This window comes from Platalea leucorodia, assembly GCF_965183815.1.
Source record: "Platalea leucorodia genome assembly, chromosome: 2".
Taxonomy (NCBI): Eukaryota; Metazoa; Chordata; class Aves; order Pelecaniformes; family Threskiornithidae; genus Platalea; species Platalea leucorodia.
This window is the reverse complement of record NC_138824.1, coordinates 90,867,198-90,891,276: the sequence shown is the minus strand read 5'-3', so window position 1 is coordinate 90,891,276 and position 24,079 is coordinate 90,867,198. Positions and strand designations below refer to the sequence as shown.

Below are 24,079 nucleotides of genomic sequence, written 5' to 3'. Positions count from 1 at the left end.
GGGTCATCAAACACTGGGCCAAGCTTCCTAGAGAGGTGGTCAATGCCCCAAGCCTGTCTGTTTAAGAGGCATTTGGACCATGCCCTTAATAAAGTGCTTTAACTTGGTCAGCCTGAATTGGTCAGGCAGTTGGGCTAGATGATCATTGTAGGTCCCTTCCAACTGAAATCGTCTAGTCTTCTTTTCTGTTTAATTAGCATTTTTCCCCTCTTTCTTTTGCTTATGAACTTTTTTTTTTTATTTATAAAAACAATGTTTTGTTTTTCTTTTCTAAAATCTTGATATTACAGAGCATTAAAGATAGCCTGGGGAGACTGCTGGGTCATATAGACATTATTCACAACAAGAAGATACCGGCTTTGCAAAGTGCTACACCAAGGGAAGCGGCAAATATACAAGAAAAGCTAAGTCAGCTTAATTTCCAATGGGAGAAAGTTAACAAGATGTACAGGGACCGACAGGCGTAAGTAACTTTTAAAAACTGTTATTTCTGATGGCATCCATTAGTATTTGGCTTGCTCTTGGTAATTGTTTCCTAGTCTTCTTTTTGTGGAAATACCTTTTAAAGTCACAAACGATACTTTCTTGTAACTAAGCGTAGAATTTTTATAGGGAATTGTAATTTAATTTATGAGCATTTTTGTAAATCTGAAAATATTTTGACCAACTATCACTTGCATTAGACCAAAACCTGGCATGATATTGCATGCATATTCCTATGACATTATAAATGACATACCTTTACCCTGAGATACTATTAGGCATTTACTCTTTTGTACCTCTACTATTGATTTGAAAATCTGAATCTGTGATGGGTGCATCAGAGTAAAATCCCTTTTAATTGCAGAGGATTTACTAGTTCAAGGAGCAGTTCTCACTTTATGTCTAAGGAGCACAGCTAGCATTCTTAGCAGCTCTAAATCCAGTGTCATCTTTTTATAAGTCTGTATATTAGACATTATACAGCAAGGCAGGACAATCAAGAGAAGTATAGAAAGGCATGAAAATGATAATAAATAAAGCTGTGATCTCCTACAATATCATATAATACTTATTATTTTTCTCCTTGTATATTATTTGTGGTGTTTGTAATCTGGGAATCGTATTATGATGCAAAATGTAGCCAAACCTATTTTGTTAATTCAGGCATGGCTCATGCTAGTAACACAACAGAGACTAGCAATCCAGTAATTCATTTGTACACTGTAGTAGATATTTGATGTTTAAAATTTTTGGCATTGTGCAATAAAATACCTAGGTTTCTACTTCCTGTTAGTTTTTTTAATTAGGTGATATATCAGATGTTACTGGCAGTGATACAGAAATTTCTATGATTTATGGAATATACTTTTTTGTTCGGTATGAGTAATTTAAGAGTTAACAAATAAGTTTGCATTAAATAAAAAGTCATAGTTTCAAGCATTTATTGAATTACAACAGAAAAGTCTTTGACAATGCTTTTGAGAATGTAAACTATTAATCTGATACTGAAAATCCTTATATACATATGACTAGTTCCATTCATTGAAATTGTCCATTCATAGGAATTTTACAGAATTGGATCTTCAGACAGTGCTGAAAGCTTGACTTTAAAAGTTTCATTTGATATGCTTCCCCAAAAGACAATAGATTGACATTTGCTAGAATATCCCTTTTTACACTAGATATGTTTAGAAATATCCCTCCTCTCAGAAACTGTTCTTAAAACGATTATAATTGTTCTGAAAAAATTAACTTACTGTCCAAATAATTATTGCGTTGTATAGTAGGAAGAGATATGAATCTAAACATGTAAGCAGTGACTAGAAGAAAAAAAAATACTTCCCGTGGGCTTAAGCTGCACTGATTTTGTCCTACAATTCAAGCCTTGGTAACTTTTGTGTTTTCTTTGTTTAAAAATATTGGTCAACAGCTGTCACTTTGCAGATTTGTACAGACATATTATTTCCACTGTCAGCCAGCCACTAGCTTTGATTTTAGGTTGCTGGAGAGAGAGAGAGAAAGTTTAAAAAAATAAAATCAGAGAGAATCATAGTAAAAACTAGAATTCAGTAATCTTCATGACATCTCTGTTTTGTCTCAACATTTAAAGTGTAAGAAACTGAGACAGATTTATAATTGGTAAATTTTGCAGATTCTCCCATGCACAGTACTTTTTTTAAAAATAGTAAGCCTGGCCCTGGTGTGGTAAGGAAGATTCTTCTGTTTCTCATGATGCCACATGCAAAAATAAAGGCTAAGTTAGAAGCAGATACTGGAGCCAAGCTGCTCACATGGATAATAAAAACTGGAGATATTTGGCGTTGCACGTTTCCCAATCTGGCTTCGCCCAAACTCTTACTGGTATAGTAGACTGAGTTCTGAGAAACCTTTAGAATCTCCCCATATGCATTTTCTACCACTATTGCATAGCAAGGAGAACAATTTACTGTTAGCTGAAAGCTTGGACCACCAGCACTGCCACTCAGTTATCCCTTGTTTAGACTATAGTGATACTTAGCCAGCAGCAGAAAGTATTCTGAGGTGAAATGAATTAATGTTTGTCAAGTATTTTGAGGTCATCAGATAAAGGCACTAGAGAATTGTAAAGTATGATTACGCTCCAGCTGGCGTTTGCCTGGGGGAGTCATCCGCTTTTAGTATGATGGACAGCAACTCAAGGTGATGCTACGCTTGAGTGCTGTCTGGAATCTCATGCCTTTCTTTTTCTTTTAAATCTTTTGTTTGTGGTGTCAGTCTTACTGTGTTACTGTTTCAGTGTTTTTGTTTGAACTCTGAGATGATCCCTATAGCCTCTGTAGTTTTGCGAGGTGCATTTGGACTGCACATGAAGGCTAGGGAGATGAAGGAAGACAATATGGCCTTTAGCATTTTGCTTCTAGCAGGTTGTGTCTGTAAGGGGTGAAAGTATCAGTGTAAGTCTGCCCTTGAGACATGGATAAAGCTGTGTTTATGAGATATGCTATTGATGATGATGTTTGAGGACAGTTTTGGAATTATTATTGGAGCTCTGTCGTGCTTTCAAGGAAGTGTATCTAAGTGAATGTGAATATACCATGCCTGAAAGGTTACAGAAACAAATATACTATACTATGTTCATGTCTGAATATTGGTTTTAGGAAATCAAAGGGTTGTAATAACATGGAAATTATTATTTAAGTAAATGCAAAGTCAACTGTCACCATGATAGATGGAAGACCAAAACAACTTTCCTTACCCTATAGTTACTAGCAGATAGCTTACTCTAAATCTCATAGAAATCAATAGAAACATTCATGTTGAATTCTTTTGTGTGAAATAGATTTCCTGGAAGTCCTGATTCATATCCAGATACTTTGTAATTAACTTTATAGTGAGTTCCTTTTAATTAGAAATCAAAATATTTTTCAGTTTATTTTACAGCAGAGCATGTGCCATTTTGACAGAAATTCATTATGATGATAAATACCCAAATAGTTTTATGAGTCCAGTTCTTCTACAGTATTTGAAAACCTTTTTGTTTCACAATGTCACTTTAGCATGTTTCCTGTATTTGAATAAGTGTTTATATAATATTTACTGTAAGATAACAGGCAATATTTCACTGAAAAAGTATAAGCAAAAATGCTGTGATCATCCTAGTGTCTCTTTCAGTTGTATTAGAAACCTAGGATGAATTAAAATTTTTACTCTTCTCACAAACTCATTTAAATGCTAGTCTTCAACTGACTAATTTTTTAAGTAAAGCCTAAACTTAACATGATTCTTTAACAGGTATGAGGGGTTTTTTTCTGCAAAAATTGATTTTAGAACACGGTGACTGGTTGTGTTTCCAACAGATATATGAGGGTCACACCATCTCATGCCAAGTGAAATTTGTATCTATGGTTTTAGTTTTCTGAGTGCACAGCAAACTCCAGGAAACAGCAACAGTGGCATGATCTGTCTTTTGTGAGCTCAGGAGTAATTTATGATTTCATTTATAACTTCAACCTTTGCTCTCAAGATACTAAATTTCTATGTTATCTTTTCCAATAGTCACATTAAGATAATACAATCTCAATTTTGTAAGGTAGAGTTATGTTACAGTGCCAGTAAGAATAATCATTCAGATGCCATAGTTTTTTCCTGTCCTTGTATCAGAATTTAACAGTAATCTCCCTTCTTTGCAGCAGGCTTAGATACTGGTTTTTTTATATTAATCATGACTATTTAGGCAGTGACACTAACACCAGGTCCTTATACATCTTCAGTGAGAACACATATAATATTTGGAAAAAAAAAATTATTCAATAGATAATAGAAAATAGATTTTTAAATTATTGTCTTACATAACTATTTATTTTATCAACTTACCACATGTGGAAGACCTTGTTTCTCTTGTCAGGATATTGTCTTCTCAGGATATTTATGCCTCAGTCTTGTGTCTGTGAACAACACGTACTCCCTAAAAGTATTCCTTTCTAACAGTGCCAGAAATCACTGAATCAATAAAGTGCAACAAACTTTTCCAGAATAGACCAACAATACATTAATTTTAAATATTTCTATGGCAATTGCAAATCACTCACAGAGAATGTAAAAAAAAAAAATTAAGCACAAGGCAGAAAAAATAGAAAAATACTCAAAAGAATCTAATATAAAAGCAAAATACTTACATTTACAGATATTGTAGACCTTGAATATTTTTGAAACTGTTTCTTGACCATGAGTTAAAATTCTAATAGATCCCTCATATTAATTTCAGGAAACTAATTTTTGCCTTTTTCATGTTTTATTTAAGAATTATCTTCCAGGGCATACATTACAGATTAGATTAATGATCTTCTAATTAATCTGAAATCTACTAAAAATTAAATGTTGTGAGAGAATGTGGGAAAGTTGATACCAGATATCTTTACAAAGTGTTTCTTGCGAATTCTGAAAAGAGCAAAAAAGTGATGTGCCGGTCTGATATCAGAAAAGATCCCAAATCCATGATAATGCTGCTAAAACAGATTGATGACTTTGTAAAAGTCACAAACAACTAACAATTTTTATAGTAACAAGAGCAAACCATGAAGGTTAATAGGCTTATACTAAGAATTCTTTTCATTTTTGGACAGCAGTACAACTGAGTAGCCTTAAAGAAACTGTTGATTAGTTTGATAAGGCCTAATGAAAAATGTCTATTATACATAAAGAATCTCTTCACTGGCAGAGAAATAATATTTTGTGGTCGTATTTCTAACACCACATAGTAGCAGATGTAATCCCTCACTGATATATTCTGTCGAGTTGAGAACTAATCTGATGCATGGATCAAGATATTATGAAAAAGACATGCAAGACATTATTTTTTCAAATGTAAGTAACCTGTGTATGTCCTGTATAGGTGCAGAGCCAGCCATCAGTAAGCCTTGAGGACTTTCCCGTCTATGGTATCTGAATCAGATCCAGCCTCTGTGCTCTGCTCACTTAGATAAAAATGTATAGATATCTGGATTCAGCCCAAGTGATGTATTCAGAGTATAGTTCTCTTTCCAGAATATGAGATATCATCTTGGAGTAATATCTATAAGCAATTGATGAGTGCAAAGCCAGGTAGTATTAAAATACTGAGGAAATCTACTTGCTTATATATAGATTTCTAGAAACGTTTAGATGCCTGAAGACATATTGCACGGCCTCAACCTCTTACTTCAGAGGGGCACAAGTCTCTCATTCATCCTGTGCCAATCTTGAATGGATTTCTCATTAACATTACACTATAAAATTGTGTTAAATTGTGTTTAGGACTGAATGCCCCTGTGACAGTCCATTATATAACTATTTAACCTTGCAAAGCATCCAGCCATCCAAACTGAAAACAAAAGATAAAACAGTTACATTTAGAACCTTTAAGAAAATGGCTTTTTAACCTTGACTGTCAGATCTTTCTTAAGGAACATAAAAATAGAATTACTGTAGGTTACTCTTTCATTATTCGTTAGGTATCCTAGGGGGCTGTTTAGGCCATTTATGTTTTCCTTCTCCAAGTTTCTCAGTTGTGGATTCCCAGTTTCCCTCTGTGGCACCAACAGTGCTCTGCAAATGTGAAGTCATTGAAGACATGAGTCAACTGACCTATCTTTAGCTATCTAAGTTTTAGTTACCTGTTTTACAGTACTTGTCTAGATTCCTTTGCAATTAAATACTCCCAGGCAATTCTTTAACAGGTAACTGTCTGTTGCACTACATAGTGGGTCCATTGACTCTTCAGGGAGACTAGATGAGGTAAGACTAGACACATTACTTTTAGATAGATAAAATTATAGGAGATTAAATTTAGCCTAGAAAGTATAATGAAACAATATAATTTAATTTATATCTAAATATGTTGTTATATATCTCTTTTTCACAAAGCCTAGTCAGCATTTCTTTGTTCTTTGCCTAAACTCTGACAAAGTAAATGACAAGAATGAATGCTAACTGGCTTTGTTTAAATACAGAGAGAAGAGCAACTTGTGGAAGGCCTAGGTATTTTGAGAGAAAGGCAGAAATAGTGGCTGTTCTCTCATCTAAGAGTATCCTCTCACGTATTTCTGTTGAGGTTGTAAGTCTTGTTATTAGACTTACCCTTGGCTCAGGATTCAAGATGAGAGTGAAAACCAGAACAGATTAGCTCATCCTCAATGAGAGAAGGAAATTATTTACTTTCTAATGTTAATCTCAAAATAGCTACCATGCCTTAGTTACATGCAGGGTAGGCTTTTTTTTTTTTTTTTTTGCTTTCTTTCACAGCAACTCAATTTGTTCATCTAGACTTTGAAAAGGGCAGAATGGAGACAGCTTATAACACTTGACTTTTATAGCCAACATTAGTTGTTAATTTATTTCCAGACCGTACTTACTGTATAGAAATGCTCTCCATAGCAGTCGTCTTATAATCTAATTCTTGCAACAGATTTTCCACTTCATTTGCCCCCATAATATCACACCATCAAGTTAACATATTGGTAAGTTTCATTGGATCCTTAACTGATTGCAAATAGGTATAAAATAATGTATCGCAAACAGTTATAATATAATGTATAAATGCTTTTATTGTGGGCAATCTAGATAAGGCTTTCTATCAATATTTATAATGTAAAGAAACCGAAAATGTATGGGAATAATTTTATTGCCTAGTTTATAACTAGAAAGATTTAATTTACAGCATAAGCTGGAAAATCTTTTTGCCTTCTATATAGCTCAACTGAAGTGCATCTACACCCATGCACGCAGCATAGGCAACAAACAGGAGGAGCTGGAAGCCTTTGTGCAGCAGGAAAACTATGATACAGTTGACATCACAGAAACATGGTGAAATGACTTGCACAACTGGAGTGCTGCAGTGGATGGCTAGAAACTCTTCAGAAGGGACAGGCAAGGAAGGAGAGGCCATGGGGTAGCCTTGTATCTTAGGAAATGTTTTGATTGTCTAGAGCTTAGGATAGGAGCGATAGGAGAAGAGGAAATGGCCTCAAGTTTCGCCAAGGGAGGTTTAGGTTGGATATTAGGAAAAATTTCTTCACCAAAAGGGTTGTCAAGCACTGGAACAGGCTGCCCAGGGAAGTGGTTGAGTCTCCATCCCTGGAGGTATTTAAAAGACATGTAGATGTGGTGCTTAGGGACATGGTTTAGTGGTGGCCTCGGCAATACTACGTTAACAGTTGAACTCGATGATCTTAAAGGTCTTTTCCAACCTAAATGATTCTATGATTCTATGGCCATTAAAATGTCTCTTTTCATAGGGCAATGTAAGAACATCTTCTAAATGGAATAGCTACAAGTGAAATTTAAACTTATTTGTTAAAGCTTAAATAGCAAATTTGAAGCAGGATGAGAAATAATACTGTGGCTTTTGGGCAGAGTGTTATGTTTATTAAATCACTGTCATACAGGTGGTTTTAGAGCTTAACACAGACAATTCTTGATATGGGAACTGAAGGTGTCTGTATAGTAAAACGAGGTGAAAATAACTAATTCAGAAATCCTTTTAATAAGTAGATCTGATTATCTCATCTGAAATAGCATGTTTGTGCTGTGAAAGTGTTTCAGCTGAAAGAGAATCTTGAATGTTTTTAAATCACCAACCCCCAAGCCTGACAATTAGCATATCTTAGCATAACTTTACTGTAAAATGCTCAGTGACAAAAATGCATTACATTCATACAAGAATTATTGTAGTGACTTTTTCTGCTGTACAAACTAAAAGAATTGCACTGAAATGTCTGGGAAATGTTACCACTTAGTCATGAATATGTGGGCTGTAGAACTACGAGAATGCAAATATGTATGAAGACAAATATGGGCAGAAGCAAACAGGCTCTGAGCTGTCTGGATATGAACTGTCTTGGGCTTTCATGTCAGATATAAAAAATAATATGACATTGTGGTCAGTGTCATAAGCTATGAGACCCAGCTGAAATGCAGGCTATACTTGCTTTAGGGGCAATGATATGTTAGTGCAGCTATGTAATTTCACAGATAGTCCTGATTTATATCCAGCCATCTCAAAACACTGGCAGATCTCATTCATGCTTAGCTACATCCATCTTTGTAGACATAGCCTAAGAGAGTTGCAGTATATCCTCAGGTCTGAAACTTTTTTTGCAATGACTTCTATTACTTTCTCTAAGTGTTGACAATTAAGGTATGCTTTCACTGTTGATATTGAATCATTACGTTGTGCTGTGCAAGAATTTTTTAGCTGGGTGAATATTTGGCTGAGTCAACTGTACACTGAATGAAGGATGATGTTGCAGGAACTGCCATTAAGTCCAGCACACGTTGGATGTACTAAGGTGAGCTCCTTTGCAGAATTCCCTTGATGCTTTTTAAGGAATTCCTGTTCTCTAGTTGCCATGGTGCAGTGTACACCTACCTTTAAGTACCTCCTGGGAGAGCATTTTTTTGACAGTAGAGGGAGCCTAGTCTTTTAACATCTGTAGCTAAAGTGAGAGGTTACAATTTTCTGTTTTATACAGTTTTCATCACTGTCGTTTCTCAGCTGCATTCATGTTGTAGCTATCATCTAATAAAAATAATTTTCTCTTTCTTCCTCTAAGGCAGTTTAAAGGCAATTTTTTTCTTTTATTAAATGTTTTACATATACCCCCTATGTGCCAAAGAGACAGAGAAGACACACATTATGTTTGGAGTAGAAAACAGCAAGTTTTGTGGTAGTCATAGACCTTGGTACTAATAGTTTTGAGACTTAGAAAGTTCAGTCTTCTGTCCTGGTGACCTTCAGTAATTCAGTAGAGTTGGTCAGCTTTCAAATTTCCTTTTCTTGAAGGGCAAGTCAATGTTTGAGGTAATTTGGGCAAAATCCAGTCAATACTTCTGGTTTGGTCCAGAATATTATGGGAATCAACCTGAAAAAACCTGTTTGCATTGGCTCATTCTTATAGCACTAGGTACACCGCACATCATTGCTAGAGTAGTCTTTATTCCAGAAAATTTTGTGATCTATACCCTTGACATTAATTTAGGCTTCTGTTTATTTATCTGGGGAACCACAAATATTGTTTTATTTAACACAGAAAAGAAATTTCCTTCTTAAACTGAAGCAGAGCGTTCCAGAGATTTTCTGTAAAAGAAAATGCCTGTTTTCTGTTTATTGTTATTTTGGGGGGACTATACCATGGATCCATTGCAAGTAGTTCTTGCTGGTGTGATATTCTTTGTTGCTTCCTGGAATATATCATTTCCTTTTAGACTTTCATTTTAAGATATTTCATCTGATCGGTAATTATCTTAAGTGTCCAGATGCTTTTCCAGTAAAAGAGGGATTAATTCACAGCATGAGGTTGAAAATGTTCTTTCAAAAGTTACACTAAAATAAAATAAGAGTGACAATTATTTTGCTGTTCTCCTGTATCATTATGCCTGATATCACTCAGGAAAATTGGGTTTAGTAATAACTTCATTAAGACCTTGAGGCAATTCTCTATCTATTAGGGCAACATGAGGATAATACTGTAAGATTGTATAGCCTCAGTTCTGGGCAGATGATCTGATTTATTCTTCCTGTCCACAAGTTGTGTATGACAGCAACAAAATTAAAAAGAAGTGGGGTGCCAAGGTTGGAAAACAACAAAAAATTCACATATACTTCCCATAGAATACAGAGCATACCTATATTTTGGATCTGTGCATGTATTAACTGGATGTCTGGAATACAGGTGCCAAACAGTGACCCTCTGCCTGTCTTTCCAGAGTGGTAAAACAAATAGGGTGTTCTCTCCAGAAACCAATTTTTCAAAATCCTATAACAACACAATTACCTTTGAGACTGATACTTCCCTGTCAGATTTCATTGAAATTGGCTAAAGAAGATAGAAAATTTATTGCTGGAAATGAGTGCTGGGCAGCACAATCACTGAAGTCTCATTTCCTTAGGTTAAAAATAGAAAGAAAACATATCTTTTATTTGCTTAGCCTGTTAGTCATAAAGAAATTCACTAGAATCCCTTTCAGGAACTTATCTCTGTGTGATTACGCCTTGCTCCTTAGTTTTCCATCTGTCCTGAGCTACTGATCAAAGTGTTATGTAAGATCTAGCTATGGTGACTTACAGGATATTTTAATTTCCTTAACTGGTGTCATAGAATCACAGAATAATTCATGTTGGAAGGGACCTCAGGAACTTTCCCAGTCTAATAGCCTGCACAAAGCAGGATCAACACTAGTTGACCACGTTGCTCAAGGCTTTAGCCAGGCAGGTCTTAAAGACCTCCAACAACAGAGACTGCACAACGTCTTGGGAACCTGTTCCAGAGCTTGACTGTCCTCATGGTGAAATTTTTTTTCCTTATATCTAGTCTGAACCTCTTGTTTCCCTTTATGCCTGTTGTCTTTCATCCTCCCACCATGCATCCCTGGGAAGAGCCTGGCTGCATCTTCTCAATGACCTCCTCATAAGTGTTGGATGGCTGCTGTTGGGTTCACTGAAGCCATCTCTTTGCCCAGTTCCCTCAGCCTCTCCTCACAGAACAAGTGCTCCAGCGCTATGACTTGCTTGGTGGTGCCCTGCTGAACTCACTCCAATTTGTTAAGGTCTTGTTAAGGACATAAATCAGACACAGTGTTCTAGATGTGGCCTAATGAGTCCTGAGCGAAGAGGGGTAACTTTTTCTCTCAATCTGCTGGCTGTGCTGCTGCTAATGCAGCCCAGGATATACTTGGTTATCTTTGCTGACAGAGCACACTGCTGGCTCATGTCCCGCTTGCTGCCCACAGGACCCCAGATCCGTTTTTGCAGAGCCGCTTCCCAGCCAACCAGTTCCCAAACTGTAGTGTTGCAAGGGGTTCTTCCTTCCCAGGTGCCGGACTTCACATTTGTCCTTGATGAATTTCATAGGACTCCTGTTGGCTCACCCCTTCAGCCTATGTAGCTCCTCCTGAATGGCAGCTCTATACTTAAGCATGTTGACTTTTTCACCCCTGATTTCACCCTGATGGGTGATGAATGGCTTGAGAGCAGCTCTGTGAAGAAGGACTTGGCGATATTGGTAGATGAAAAATTAGATCTGAGCAGGCAATGTGCACTTGCAGCCCAGAAAGCCAATGGTACCCTGGGCTGCATAAAAAGAAGCGTGGCCAGTAGGTCGAGGAAGGCGATTCTCCCCCTCTACTCCGCTCTCATGAGACCGCACCCAGTTCTGGCATGCCCAGTACTTGGGGATTGGACTAGGTCATCTTTAAACATGCCTTCCAACCCAAACCATTCTATGATTCTATGATGTAGATGATGTCATCTCCATCTGATGAAGGTGCACTCTTTGAGGTCATTGATGATGGATACCTCTGATGCTCCACTTTTTTCTGACCACCAGGTAGAGTACAACACATTTACAACTACCCTCTGATCCTGACGGTCCAGCCAGCTCTCTACCCATTTGGTTGTCCACCCATCCAAACCATAGCATCTCAAATGGGATACAAAATTCCTGTGCATGGTGGTGTTGAAAGACTTGCTACAGTCAAAGTAAATGATATCCACTGTTCTCAATCATCCACAAACCTCAACATTTTATAGTAGAAGGTGATCAGATAGGACAGGCATGCTTCACCCTTGGTAAATCCCTGCTGACTGGTCCCAGTCATGTTTTTCTTTGTGTGCCCAGAAATGTGTTCCAAGAGGTCTTGCTCCATGATTTTCCCACTACTACTGGCCTGTAGTACCCTGGATTGTCCTTTTGGCCATTTTTGAAGACAGATGCAACATTTGCCTTTCTCAAGTTGTTAGAGACCTCTCCCTGATCTCCATGAGATTTCAGAGATGATAGCAAGCTACCTTCCCAGACATCAGCCTGCTCTCTCAGCATCCTGAGGTGCAGCTTGTCTGGTCACAGGGACTTGTATAGGCTGAGTTCTCTGACATAATTCTTGACTTGCCCATCATCTGCTTCTAGGAGCTCCCCTTCTCCTTCAGGCACGCCTATAAACACAAGGGCTGGGAGACCCTGCCAGTACTTCTCCTTTCTTTATAGGCCCATTATCTTTTTCAGACTTTTGGAAGTTTTATTTTTGTGGAACTCTGATGTCATACTCATGAAGAAAATACATAATACTTATTTAACATGGTAAGAGGTACTGTATCTGATGGAAAATTCTGCAAAGAAATCAGGACCTTCTGATATAAGTATGCCTCTCTTAAGATGTCTAAAGTCTCATTCATTCATCAGTAAGATTTCCTGCAGTCTCTGTCTAGGACCTGCTTGATACAGACTTCTGGAATACGTTAATAATCAGAGGTTATTGTTCTGTGGTCCTGAGGTATCTGCCCATCTTATTTAACAAAGAAAGGCCTTGGATTTCTTGAGCTTTTAAAGATTTAAAAAGTGCTTCAGAAGAGCAAGCACCTGCTTCTCAAGAAACCAAAAACTGTGAATGTCATTTCTAACTATGCAGATTTTCAGAAATGTCTTCTAAGTCATCTTATCCTTCATCATTTTACTCACAGTTTCAAACATGCAAACTCTTTACTGTCAGTTCTAGTTAATAAAATTTTAAAAGCAATACTGTTTGATTTTCCTTCATCACTGTTCAACAAAGGAAGGGCCCCCTTCTACCATTTTTATTAGCTATTATTGTAAGGTGGCTATGTCTGGCTGCAGAACTGCTTTTCTTAACCATAAATTTGCCTTCCTAAGTATAATGTGTATTGTTATAAATTGAACGCTCTGTACACATATCTTTTTGTGTGTAGTTGTATGCACGTATGAAACTGCTTCTAGCAATCCTTTTTAGTTTTGCCATCTCAGATTGAGAGACGTTGTCATTGTATTTGGAACCATTTTGAGAAAGGAAGGGTGAAGAAACTGTTCATCTTTATAAAGCTTGTTCTCCAGATTTTATTGACAGATGAAGCACTTTATTCTGCAGAACTGGAAATATAGTGGTTTCAGGTTAAAACATATATATGCATAGCACTTGGGTGCCATAAATCTTAGCTCTATGAGTGGTTTTGTGAGCTTAGTCTTGAGGTATAGGGCTTAAGAGCAATCACTGCTAGTGAGGTTTCCCTGGGCAATAGGACACCTTCAAGTGGTGCATCCGACACATTACTCCTTTAGTTCAGATCAGAAGAGAACTTTTGAAACTGATCTTCTGATTGTCCCCACTGTGACCTGATTCATGCTGAGAAGGGCTCTTGGAGCATCTGAATTGGATTCCTGTTGGATTAAACAAATTTGGAAGATATGCTCCAGGAATGCACCTAATCTGCTTCAGCTGCAACTGAGCATTTAGTCTACTGGCCCACACAAGAAAGCTTCAAGTGAAACCTCCAAATATATCAAATGTGTAAGTTGGCCTTATTGGCTTAAAATTAAGCATATGTTTAGGCAGTTTAATGCCAGCATAAGAAAGGAGTGGATTGCGCTACTTCCTGGCCAAGGGGTGATTTTTCTTTTTTCCTATTCCTTTTTGTCTTTTGCAGTGATGCTAACTACTTGAACTGAACTTCTGCCTTGTGTTCTGATAATAGTATTTTCAGTGAGATTTCACACACGCCCGGCTCCCAGTCCCCCCCGAAATACAAATATGAGGAGTGCCAGGTCCCATGAGTCCATTAGTCGGTATCTCGTGATAATCCCTTATCTATGGAGTGATTTGATAATATGAAACTGAAATTTCTACAAACAAAATAGGCTATCAATAGTTGTATGTTTTGTCTGGTAGCATAGTTACTGAAAAGCAAAATATAAGGAAAATGTGGCTGAAGAATATTCTAAATACTCTTTGAACAGCCATAAAAACAACAATTTGTGGCATATATTCCCCAAAGTAGAAGGAAATGCTTATGTTTTTGTTCTCAGAGAAAGAATAACCCATATGCTTATCATTTCAATAGTTATTTAGAATAAGCCAGCACGTTTTAAAGAATTCAGATGACTAGGATTTCTGTATTTAGTATTTATTCAGTTACAGTCACAGATTTCATCCATTATTTCAGAATTGTATGCCAAAATCTAGGTGCTTTGGAAGCTTTCAGTATGATAAAATCATCACCTTGATTTTTAAAAAGCATGTCTGAAAATAAGATGCTGCCAAAAATAGTAAATCTCAACTTCCAGAATCATCACTGCATTCTGAAACAGTAAAACGTCTGAACTCACTAACTCAGGAGATTAATAGTTTAGGGATGCAGGCTGGAAAAAGGGTTTAATTGTTTAATTATTAATCATTTTTTCTGAAATATCAATTAACATGCTTCAGTGTTTAATATTGGCTTTATATATATTATTATAGCATGTAAAACACAGTAATTGCAATTTCTTTCTGTGTAGTACTGAGAAATAATCTAAATCAAAATGACTTGCAGGTTTTGCCAAATAACAGAGTTTTCTAAAAGTCACGAAGGTGATTTTTTAATATTTTGGTATTTCAAGGCCAAACTCTGCCCTTTTGTAAGGTTATGCAGTATTATGCCTTCCTAAATGGTACACATTCTGCAATTCAAGTTTTAAGTTGTGGTATTGTAGGGCCACTCAAGACACATTGCGCCCTCATGACCCATGAGATTCACTCCTGACTACTGCTCTCTGACAAAACCTTCAGAAATGTTTTCTGGCTGTGTAACACAAGATGTTTCTACTCAGGTGTCATATGGTTAACGATGACATGCAAAGATATCGTAAGCAATAATGGAAGCTGTCTTACATATTAAATAGCTGTTAAATTAATTCCATATACAGTCCTATTAACCTCTTATTTAGTTTCCCTCACAAGTCTGGCTAAATAAACTCACAACATCCTACAAAAATATATTATTATCATTTTATAAATAAGAAGGGAAGAGCTGTGATATTCACTTTTTAGAGATCAGATACAAATATTCTGATTTACCAAGAAGAGAAACTTAAATTCCATCCCAGCCTTGTACCCACAAGAGCACCATTTCTCTCAAGTACCGTCTTTATGAGCATACAGAGGGGCTGAAACACTGTGACGGTAGGTGTTGGAAAAACCAGTGTTTGGAAATTATTTTCATTTTAATGAGTAGGGAAAGTATTGTTAGGTTATGCTATGTGTTGTGGATTATTTCCTGCTTTAGAGGAGACTGCAGTCTTCACTTACGATTTTTTTTTTCCCCCTTTTTTCTTTTATTTCATGCTTTCTGCCTGTTGTATCTGAGAAGTGGCAGTCTCTAAGGCAAGATTAGGCACAGCAGAGGACTGCACTGCAGGGAAGTTGCCTTGGTCCCCGTGTAAAACGCCGAAGGACCATTACGGGAACCCCACTAGGGGGCACTTTTGCAGTGAAAGTGCTCTCAGTCGTGCGCGACACTAACAAACACGAAAATTGCTTTCTCCGTCTTTCCAGTGTATTTTCTCTTTCTGTCAGAACACACGATACCCTCTGACTAGCTGGAAACTGAGATAAAACGTAAATCTGGGGAATCACTGAGTTGTTCTTTTCCTCTCAGATTCACGGGCCTTCATGTGCAGCAAAAACGTACCACGGACACCTACTGTTACAGGAAATTTTTCTCTGGAGTTTTTAAGGCTCTTCCATCCTTCCTGACTTATTTCTCTTTTCCCTCTGATTTCAGTGTAGAAATGGTGGGATTAAGATTTTACATTAAGGTTTTTAGATCGTGGAACAAAGTATTCCTGGTTTCCCTAAACAGTTGAAAGACTGGCTAGCATCTTACAATGAATATTATTTTTAGAAGCCATTATTCTAATACAATCAAGCAAGAAAATGAAATTAGAAAACTTAAAGCTCCAATACAGATAACCCAGGCTCAAACACATTTTAATTATGATTCCTCTAAGCATTTTTCTTTTTTCCTTTTGCACTACACACAACTGTGTACTTTGTGTTTATAGCATTTGACAACACGGTAGATCAGTGAAAAAACAGAAGGCATAGAAATACTTAACAGAATAATGTTGCATTTTCATATTGTCAGGGTGATTAATGACAGGCACTGTAGTTTGCCAGTAACAGAAAGGAGCAAATGTCACTGCATTTCTGAATTGATACTCTTTAGTAGACACAGTGGGAGTCTGCAAGCCTAGAAATAAATTCCTCTTATAACCATGACAGTGTCTTTGTCCGTGCAGTGCACTGAACAGACCAACAATTCTCTTTACTATCTTTAAATCCTCTGGAACAATAGTAATTCCAGTTAAACTGCATTTCTTCTTCTTTCCAATTTTGATGCACAATCATTCGGTCAGTTCCCAGAGTCTTTATGCATCCTATGAACTGACGTCATCTTCCACATCCTGTAGCAGGAAAGAGCTTATTTCCAAGATGCCTGTCTGGGAAGTACCCCAGAAGCATGGTGATCTTAAATATAACCTTAGAATATGGACTGGAGGAATCTGACAAGCTGGAATTCCCTCAAGTCTCTGGGCACAAGGGGCCACTCAGCGTCTTTGATATATCTTGAAGAAGGACTTTCCAAGCAGAGTTGAATTCTGTGTCCTGGGAATATGTAAATATATGAGATTGTCTTTTCTTTCAGACAATAACTTTTCAAATGTCAGAATATCCTGTGAAATGTGAATTTTCCAGTTCAGGAACACAATAATTTTGCTGTCATTTCTTTCCAGGTTTTCCTGCCTAAACACCTTTTCTATTATTACATTAGGAAACAAAACCCTCTCCTTTCCTCACCAAAGGTGAGGAGAATACTAATGGCAGAGGATGAAGTTGTAGAGAGGAGTGTAGACTGGGAATGGAGAAATTTTCTACTTCCTTTTCTGGAAGCCTGACAACCCATCTTGTATTTTCTCTCCCAAGTGGGTTGCTAAAGAGCCAAGCAAAAACATGAATTGGTAAGCAGTCAAGCAAGATCCCTTGATTACTTCCTAATGCAAAGGAGCTTTCAAAGTTCTGCCAGATGTAGGAGGGACTTCCAGAAAGATAAGGTTAGAAAGATCTAGGATGGAAAAATGCGAAAGTACTTTGAGCAAAAGTGTTTAGATTCCATTAAGATGGGAACATAGCTATACATGAATTTATTAGCAAATTCCTTTCTATTATCCATCCCATGAATCCACTACTGATGTGTATAATGCACTACTATAATCACTGTTTCCAGCCTCTGATGCTGTCTTGTTCCTTACTCAAATTTTTCATTCAAAATAAAAATAAAATTAGTATTGTATTTTTGAATTATAAGAAGAGTAAGTAATTAACATGCAAAGAATGGCATGTGGCATTTCCCCTGTCTCCTTTTTTGCTCCTTATTTAATATTCAAACAAAAAATGGGGGAGAAGAAAATTGATGCAATTTTTGAGCATTTCCTTTTCAAAACTATAAAACTTTCAGGAAACACATGTAACTTGAGTACCCTTCTGCCCTAGAGTAATCAGATACTGTAATAACATCAGTATGGAGTCTTAATACCACATACTGAGTTGTTCATGATGTTGTTTTGGCATCAGTTCTCCAATCAGTTCTGGAAATGCAGAATATAAAACAATAAACAATTATATAAACAATACCTGGGTGGTTGGGTGGTTTGTCTGTTTCCTTTGTAAAAACAGGAGGGCAGTTGTCCGTACTAGACTAAGAGACCTACAGTTCCATGGCAAGAAAATACAAGGGCTCTGTAACCACTTGCCTTCTGTGCTTCTGATGCTGATTCTTCTCTTTCTAATGGCACTGTAAGTCAGAGGAAACTCAACTGCTTTCAGTGGAGTTGCACTACTATAAAACCAGTAGGAAAAGAGAATTAGAACTCATGACGCTTGAAAGAGATAGAAATCATTTTGCAACAAGCTTTTACTTCAGCTTATGGTCTGTGGAGCAATAGTGTACAATCATATATGAAAACATTTATAGAAAGAGACTTATCAGGTAGCTTGAGTGTCCAAGTCAATTCACACCTGGATTCACCCTTTTTATTAGGCCTCTTTTTCAGAGCTGTCATCTACTGCTATAGTAGAAATCAGCAGAAGTTACAGATGCTTAGTTTTTGAGATCAAGTCCATGATATTCACTGCAGACAAGAACCTGACAAAGACGTAGCATCTTGTCTGGTGAAAGACAGGTAGCAACTAATCACAGTCACCACATCCTTTTTCTTCACCAGCTCAGGTTACTTCAGTAACTGGTTACTGTTAACTCTCTAGTCTAGTTATCCTCCTTCAAAGTACCTAAAGCAAGGAAGAGACTGGCATAATAACATAGAAAGGAGGAATAGATAACATTGAGAGTAGCTGCTAGAAATGTTCAAACAGTAATGCAGAGTATTCTTGCCATCATCCGAGCATTGTATATCATGTTAAGCCAGACATTTATAGTCATTTGGCACACCTCAGTGAACTGCCTTTGATCTCTCCCTGTGCTTAAATGGAAGAGAGACAGGTGAGACTGAAGCTGAGAATGGGATTCTTGATTCAGCTTGCCGTTTGTGCTAGCAAAACTGGTGACTCTGGTAGCATGCTATGTTTAGCTTCTCCGCTCTCTCCAAGGTTCTGCTGGAGTCAGAGGAGCTGCACGTTTTTCGTGAAGATTACCACACAGTTGACTTCTGAGGTGTGCGTGCTTCTGCAATCATGAATATGTTTTGTCCGTGAATAGAGTAGGAGAAGATCATATTGGAAAAAAATACAAAGGTCTATGAACACCTTGTACCTTTCCAGGACTTATCACTATCCAAGATTTTTATAGTGCATAACCTTGCAACTTTGATCAAAGTGCATGCAATGATTATTCCCTACCTTAACTTTGAATTGTCTGGTCATTACACAGTGGATCATATAGCAGAAGTTTAAAAAAACAAAACCAAACCAAACCAGTTTTAACTCTCTAAAATTTTCTCTCTCTTTTATTTGTAACTTCAAAACAACACTACTGCCTTGCACAAGACAGCCAGGCAGCTAAGCTCCTTCTGTTCCTCCTTTTTTATTTTCTTTTTTTTTTTCTTATACCGTTCTTTCATTATTATCACCTATGTAAATCCTGGGATGCAATCAGGGTTCCTCGCCAGTTAGGCTAAATGACAGCAGGTTGTTTGCTTAGCACTTTTGAAGAGTGCCAAGCTGATAAGATACTCCAGATTCCTTACCTGTTTACAGAGAAGGAACAGCAGTAGCTAACAGGATAGCTTTGTTATACCCTGCTTTGGTCCTAAGTAATGAGAGGAATAAGTAAACAATGCACTACTGTCATTAATGTGTAGTTATTTTGGACATTTGGTATTTCTGAAACTGCCCAACAGTATTCTTTCTGCTGCTTTCAGCAATATTTGTAAAGGAAACTAGGTATACAAATTCATCTAATCATCTAGTGAGCTAAATCTGACCTCAAGGCTGATGATTGCTTAGCCTATTCCTACATTTGCTAAAGGAGAGAAGGACAAAATGCAATTTCATATTCCCATAACAGGTAGATGAGAACGAGGATCTACTGACAGTTTTCACACTCCTGAAATCAGAAGCCAAGATAAGGAGCCAAGTGGCCTGTCTCAGCTTACCCTTGATACTGAGGACCTCTTCATCCTCTACAACAGAAATCTATTGGCCTCTTGTTTCTTATTTATGAAATTGTTAGTGCCACAGGTTGTTAATGACATCCTCTTAGGTTTGAAGACTTGCAGCAATGGGGTTGACTAACACCATATTTTCCTGCAGACTACATCATGCTCAGAGGAGTTTACAGCTACAGTAGCAGATGGTCATAGCAGACCTGGTCTTACTTTTGTGGGATTGAACTATCTTCGTAGACACAGGTTTACATTATGTTTGTACATATAGCATACCATATTTATGATATTAACAGAAAATCCTGATTGCAACAGCCATGCTAAACCAGGGTATAGTCATGAAAGTTTTTGCATTGCACAATTGGTCAGTATTTATACAATATTAGTGTAGGTTAGGAGCTCTGTGTCAGGTAGCAGGAGAGGCAGGACTCTTTCCACAAGAGAGGACAAGCCAGGAGCCAAGGGTGACCCCAGTATCTGCAGCGCCCTTACCAGGGCACAGTCCCACAGCATCTGACCCGAGTGGGCGGAGGTGGGTGCGGGTAACAGGGTCCATAGATAGTCCCAGCTGAGGCAAAAAGTAATGAACCAGGACCAGGGGCCACCCAGGGGGGCCTAGTCAGGAGCCAAGGGAGACAAGGCCAGAGACAGGACTGGAAAAAAGGCTAAAACATGGGTCTGAAATTCATCCAGGAGAAGAGACCAACAGGACTGGAGACAAGGGGTCCTTCCAGGAGACAAGCTACCTACAGCGTAGGTTTAAGGTCCATATGCCGTAGCTCAGGCCCAGGCCTGAGATGAAATGGGGCTCCTGGGCCCATGGGCAGGGGTGTGGGCCCCTGTGAGGCTGGTCAGGGCCAGTAAGGCCGGTTGATACCCGTGGTGCCCTGGCACTCTGCTGGTTTCAGTGGTTCCAGCTCAGCTGCCGCCTTGGCAACTTTGTTTTACTATTTTTTTTGTGAGTGTTTGAAAGAAAGAGGCCTGTGAGTGTTTGTGCTGCTTCTCCCTAAGCCTGGTGACTTATGAAGGGAGAAGGAGGAAGCCTGACTGCGGCCTAAAGCATTAAAGCCACGAAGACCACCACGAGGCAAGTGGATTTGAAAAGCTTTACTAGCTTTGGTTTAATTTTTGCAGCTTTCCCAAATCTTCCTCCGTTACCCAGTTACATAACCCCTGATCTAGCCGGCCGCCTGATGAATAGCGGAGCTACTGCAGATGGGCTATTTCTGTGTGACTAGCAAAGGTGGAAGGCTGCGCAGCATATGTCCACCCTGGACAGGACCCAGCACACAGCCACCTCAGCTTTGACAGTGGTAAACAGAATTAATTTTGCACTCCATCTGCGCAAATCTTTTGCAGTTAGGTTTTATGTTAGTACCATTTGAGTCAAAAAAAGCTAGGTTGCTAATCCAGAGTGACACACAGATTCTGAATGGGAAGTCTGAATTTTAGTCCTGGGCTCACTGCATTGCTGGTTTTGCTGCTTAGTGGTAAAAAGCACAAGAAATCCTGGCTACAGCGGTGTGATAATCCTTGAATTTAAACGTTGTCTCTAGTCAGCATTTTTGTATTTGAAGTATGTTTTGAAATGTAAATTATGCACTGAAGTCATCAGTATATACCAGGCAAAGACTGAAAAATTGAAATAAAACCTTTATATATATATACAGACAAATGTACATACATATATTTCACATACACAGCTAAACTATTCTATGGAGATGGCTGTTGAATCAAATTGCTTTAAAAAAAAATACCAAAAAATTATTTCAAGTTACATGAAAGGTGTTAAGAAGATTTTACTTGTGACAGTGAAGAATCTAACAATTAGGATTAAATATGATTTTAGGGATTCTCATTTTAATACTCTTGATATTGTAAGTAATATAAATGGTGTGTTGTGTATGATTTCCACTAATATGCAGCTCCTTCTGTCATCCAGTTTTCTACTGAGACATATTTATAGTAAGTAGAATAAATTAATTACAGAACCATGTTATACAAGGATGTAATTCCATCTAGTAAAACCCCCTGAAGTGGAGCCTTGAGCTGTTTGCTATGTAAGGGAAGCAAAGCATAGGTAAGTAGACTTTGCTGCTATGTCAAAGCTTTTCCCTGGGGCTAATGTCCCCAAATAAGAAAGATTGTTTTATTCTTCTACAGCTTGTTTTATTGAGCCTTTTCCTGGCTAGCACAGAAGACAGTAGGATTCCTTCTACCTTTCATCTCCCTCCCTTTCTTTTACATGTATGTGTCTACAAATGAGCAGCACCTTTTCTTCCTGCCTAATTTCAAGCAAGCTAAACATCTACTCTACTTTTTAAAGTAGGTATAGCCATAACTTTGGAATTTTAAACACCATTTTCTTAAGCCTCAGTTTACTTATTTGACCTTCCATTGTTAAAGGAACAATGAAAATAAGATTTCTCTAAGAAACATAAGGCAGATCTTGGGGTGACTGCAGTATTTTTATCTGTGTTTAGATAGCGTGATGTGCATAGTCAGCTATTTCTTTCTTCTGCAGTTATGCACTACTTTCATAATAATTTTGGTCCATTCTGTACAGATGCTTTGCTGTAGAAACCCCATTAGGATCAGTACGGTTCTTTGCTGATGCTGGAATGTGCCTATGACCATCACTAGATTTACCTGGGACTGAACCAGAAATAATCAGGGTCCAGAGAATTAAAAATATTGCTTACTATAGCTTGATCAAAAAGAACCATTCTTCCCTAGTTAAACAACTTACCATGTCTTTTCCCATGGCAATCTAGGAGAGATTATTTGAATGGGAGAACACTGTATTGATCCCCAGGAATTGGCAGGAGACTGGGAGCCTTTTTTAAACTACTTTAAGGGTTTTCTTTTTGGAAAAATCAAGCTGACTGTCATCTTGTAAATGGAACTGTACAGCCCTCCCCCCTCCCCGACAGGGGAAGTTGCTGTAGCTTAAAGAGCTATTTTGCTGTCACTACTTCATCCTCGGAGGACTATAGCTGTGTGTTTCCTAGTTACAGAAGGAAGGGGAATAAAGTATCTGTGGAGAACCAATTGCAGGAGTTTTCACTGCAGTTCGCTGGTTACTCTGGCAAGCAAGAAGGGATTTTCAAGACTTTAGCACTGCAGACAAAGCAGGGGGAATCTCAAGATCTTTTTATGAAAATATTTCAGTGCTGTTTTCTACTGACAAATAAGTTTGTACCATAGAGCTGAAGTTCTGCAAACTCTAAGCAAAACGTAATGATATTTTGAAATTATTGGTTATTTGTCCAAGCAGTGTTAGAAACAGTAACGATTCTCTTGCAGCCACTGGTAGGTCATGTGCCATGAATGGGATTGGGATGTCAGGTTGTCTTTCAGGGAGACACTGCCATTTCTTTCTGACTGCTGCCTAGACTGCCATTTCTCTCTAACTTATGTATCTGGCAAGCAGATCTAAAGAGCTGGAGAAAAATTGTGTTGCTAGGCTGGAAATCTCTGAGATGCCAGCCGCAAGGTAAGGTGGGAAATATGATTAATAAGAGCAGGGGAATTAAAACCTCTTTAGTCCCTGTTGTAAATCCACACTTCTTAGTCGTACCTTGTTGCTCTTAAGAGCATCTCATTTTTTCCTGTGAAAGCTGAGTTGTTCATTGTGCTAAATATTAATAATCATAGAAGATGTACTTCCTTCTAACAAAGAAGATCAGTATATAAATAGAGAAATTTATATTATTCCAGCAGAAACCACTTCTTCCCCTGTGTGTTACTCATAGCCTTCCTCAGTATTCTTTCCTGCTTAGATTTTCTTTTCTGTAAATTTAACGAAACAATGAATGTTGCTGCAGTCCAAGCTATCTAATTATTGTGTTTTGACGAAAAGTGCAGACTTTCTTGGAAGATCTATTTTCAAATTCCAAACTCCTTGATTTTATGGGCAAATTAAAAGATCTACATTAAATTCAACTTAAGCAGGTGTTCCATAACATTTAAAATTCTTGTCATGAATCCTGGAAAATTTTCCTAGAAAGAGTTCTCAGGGGTTTTTTATGACACAAAAAAAGTTATAGCCCTCAGGGGCTGCAGCTGCAGAAAGAAATAGGCCAAATGTACATAATTCCAAAAATGTTCCTGAGCTTAATCTCTCGTAGTGCCTGATT

The 24,079-nt window shown here is 37.8% G+C and overlaps 1 protein-coding gene across 5 annotated transcripts in view; it reads left to right on the top strand.

The window, feature by feature from the left end:
- Window positions 1–24,079, top strand: part of DMD (dystrophin) — a gene marked incomplete at both ends in the record, with an annotated part of 1,307,865 nt that overhangs the window by 663,729 nt on the left and 620,057 nt on the right. For all 5 annotated transcript variants that reach the window (XM_082303865.1, XM_082303861.1, XM_082303862.1 and 2 more), the window contains one exon: window positions 291–463. In XM_082303865.1, coding sequence (XP_082159991.1) covers window positions 291–463 — 173 coding nt within the window. The remainder of the gene's footprint in view (window positions 1–290; window positions 464–24,079) is intronic.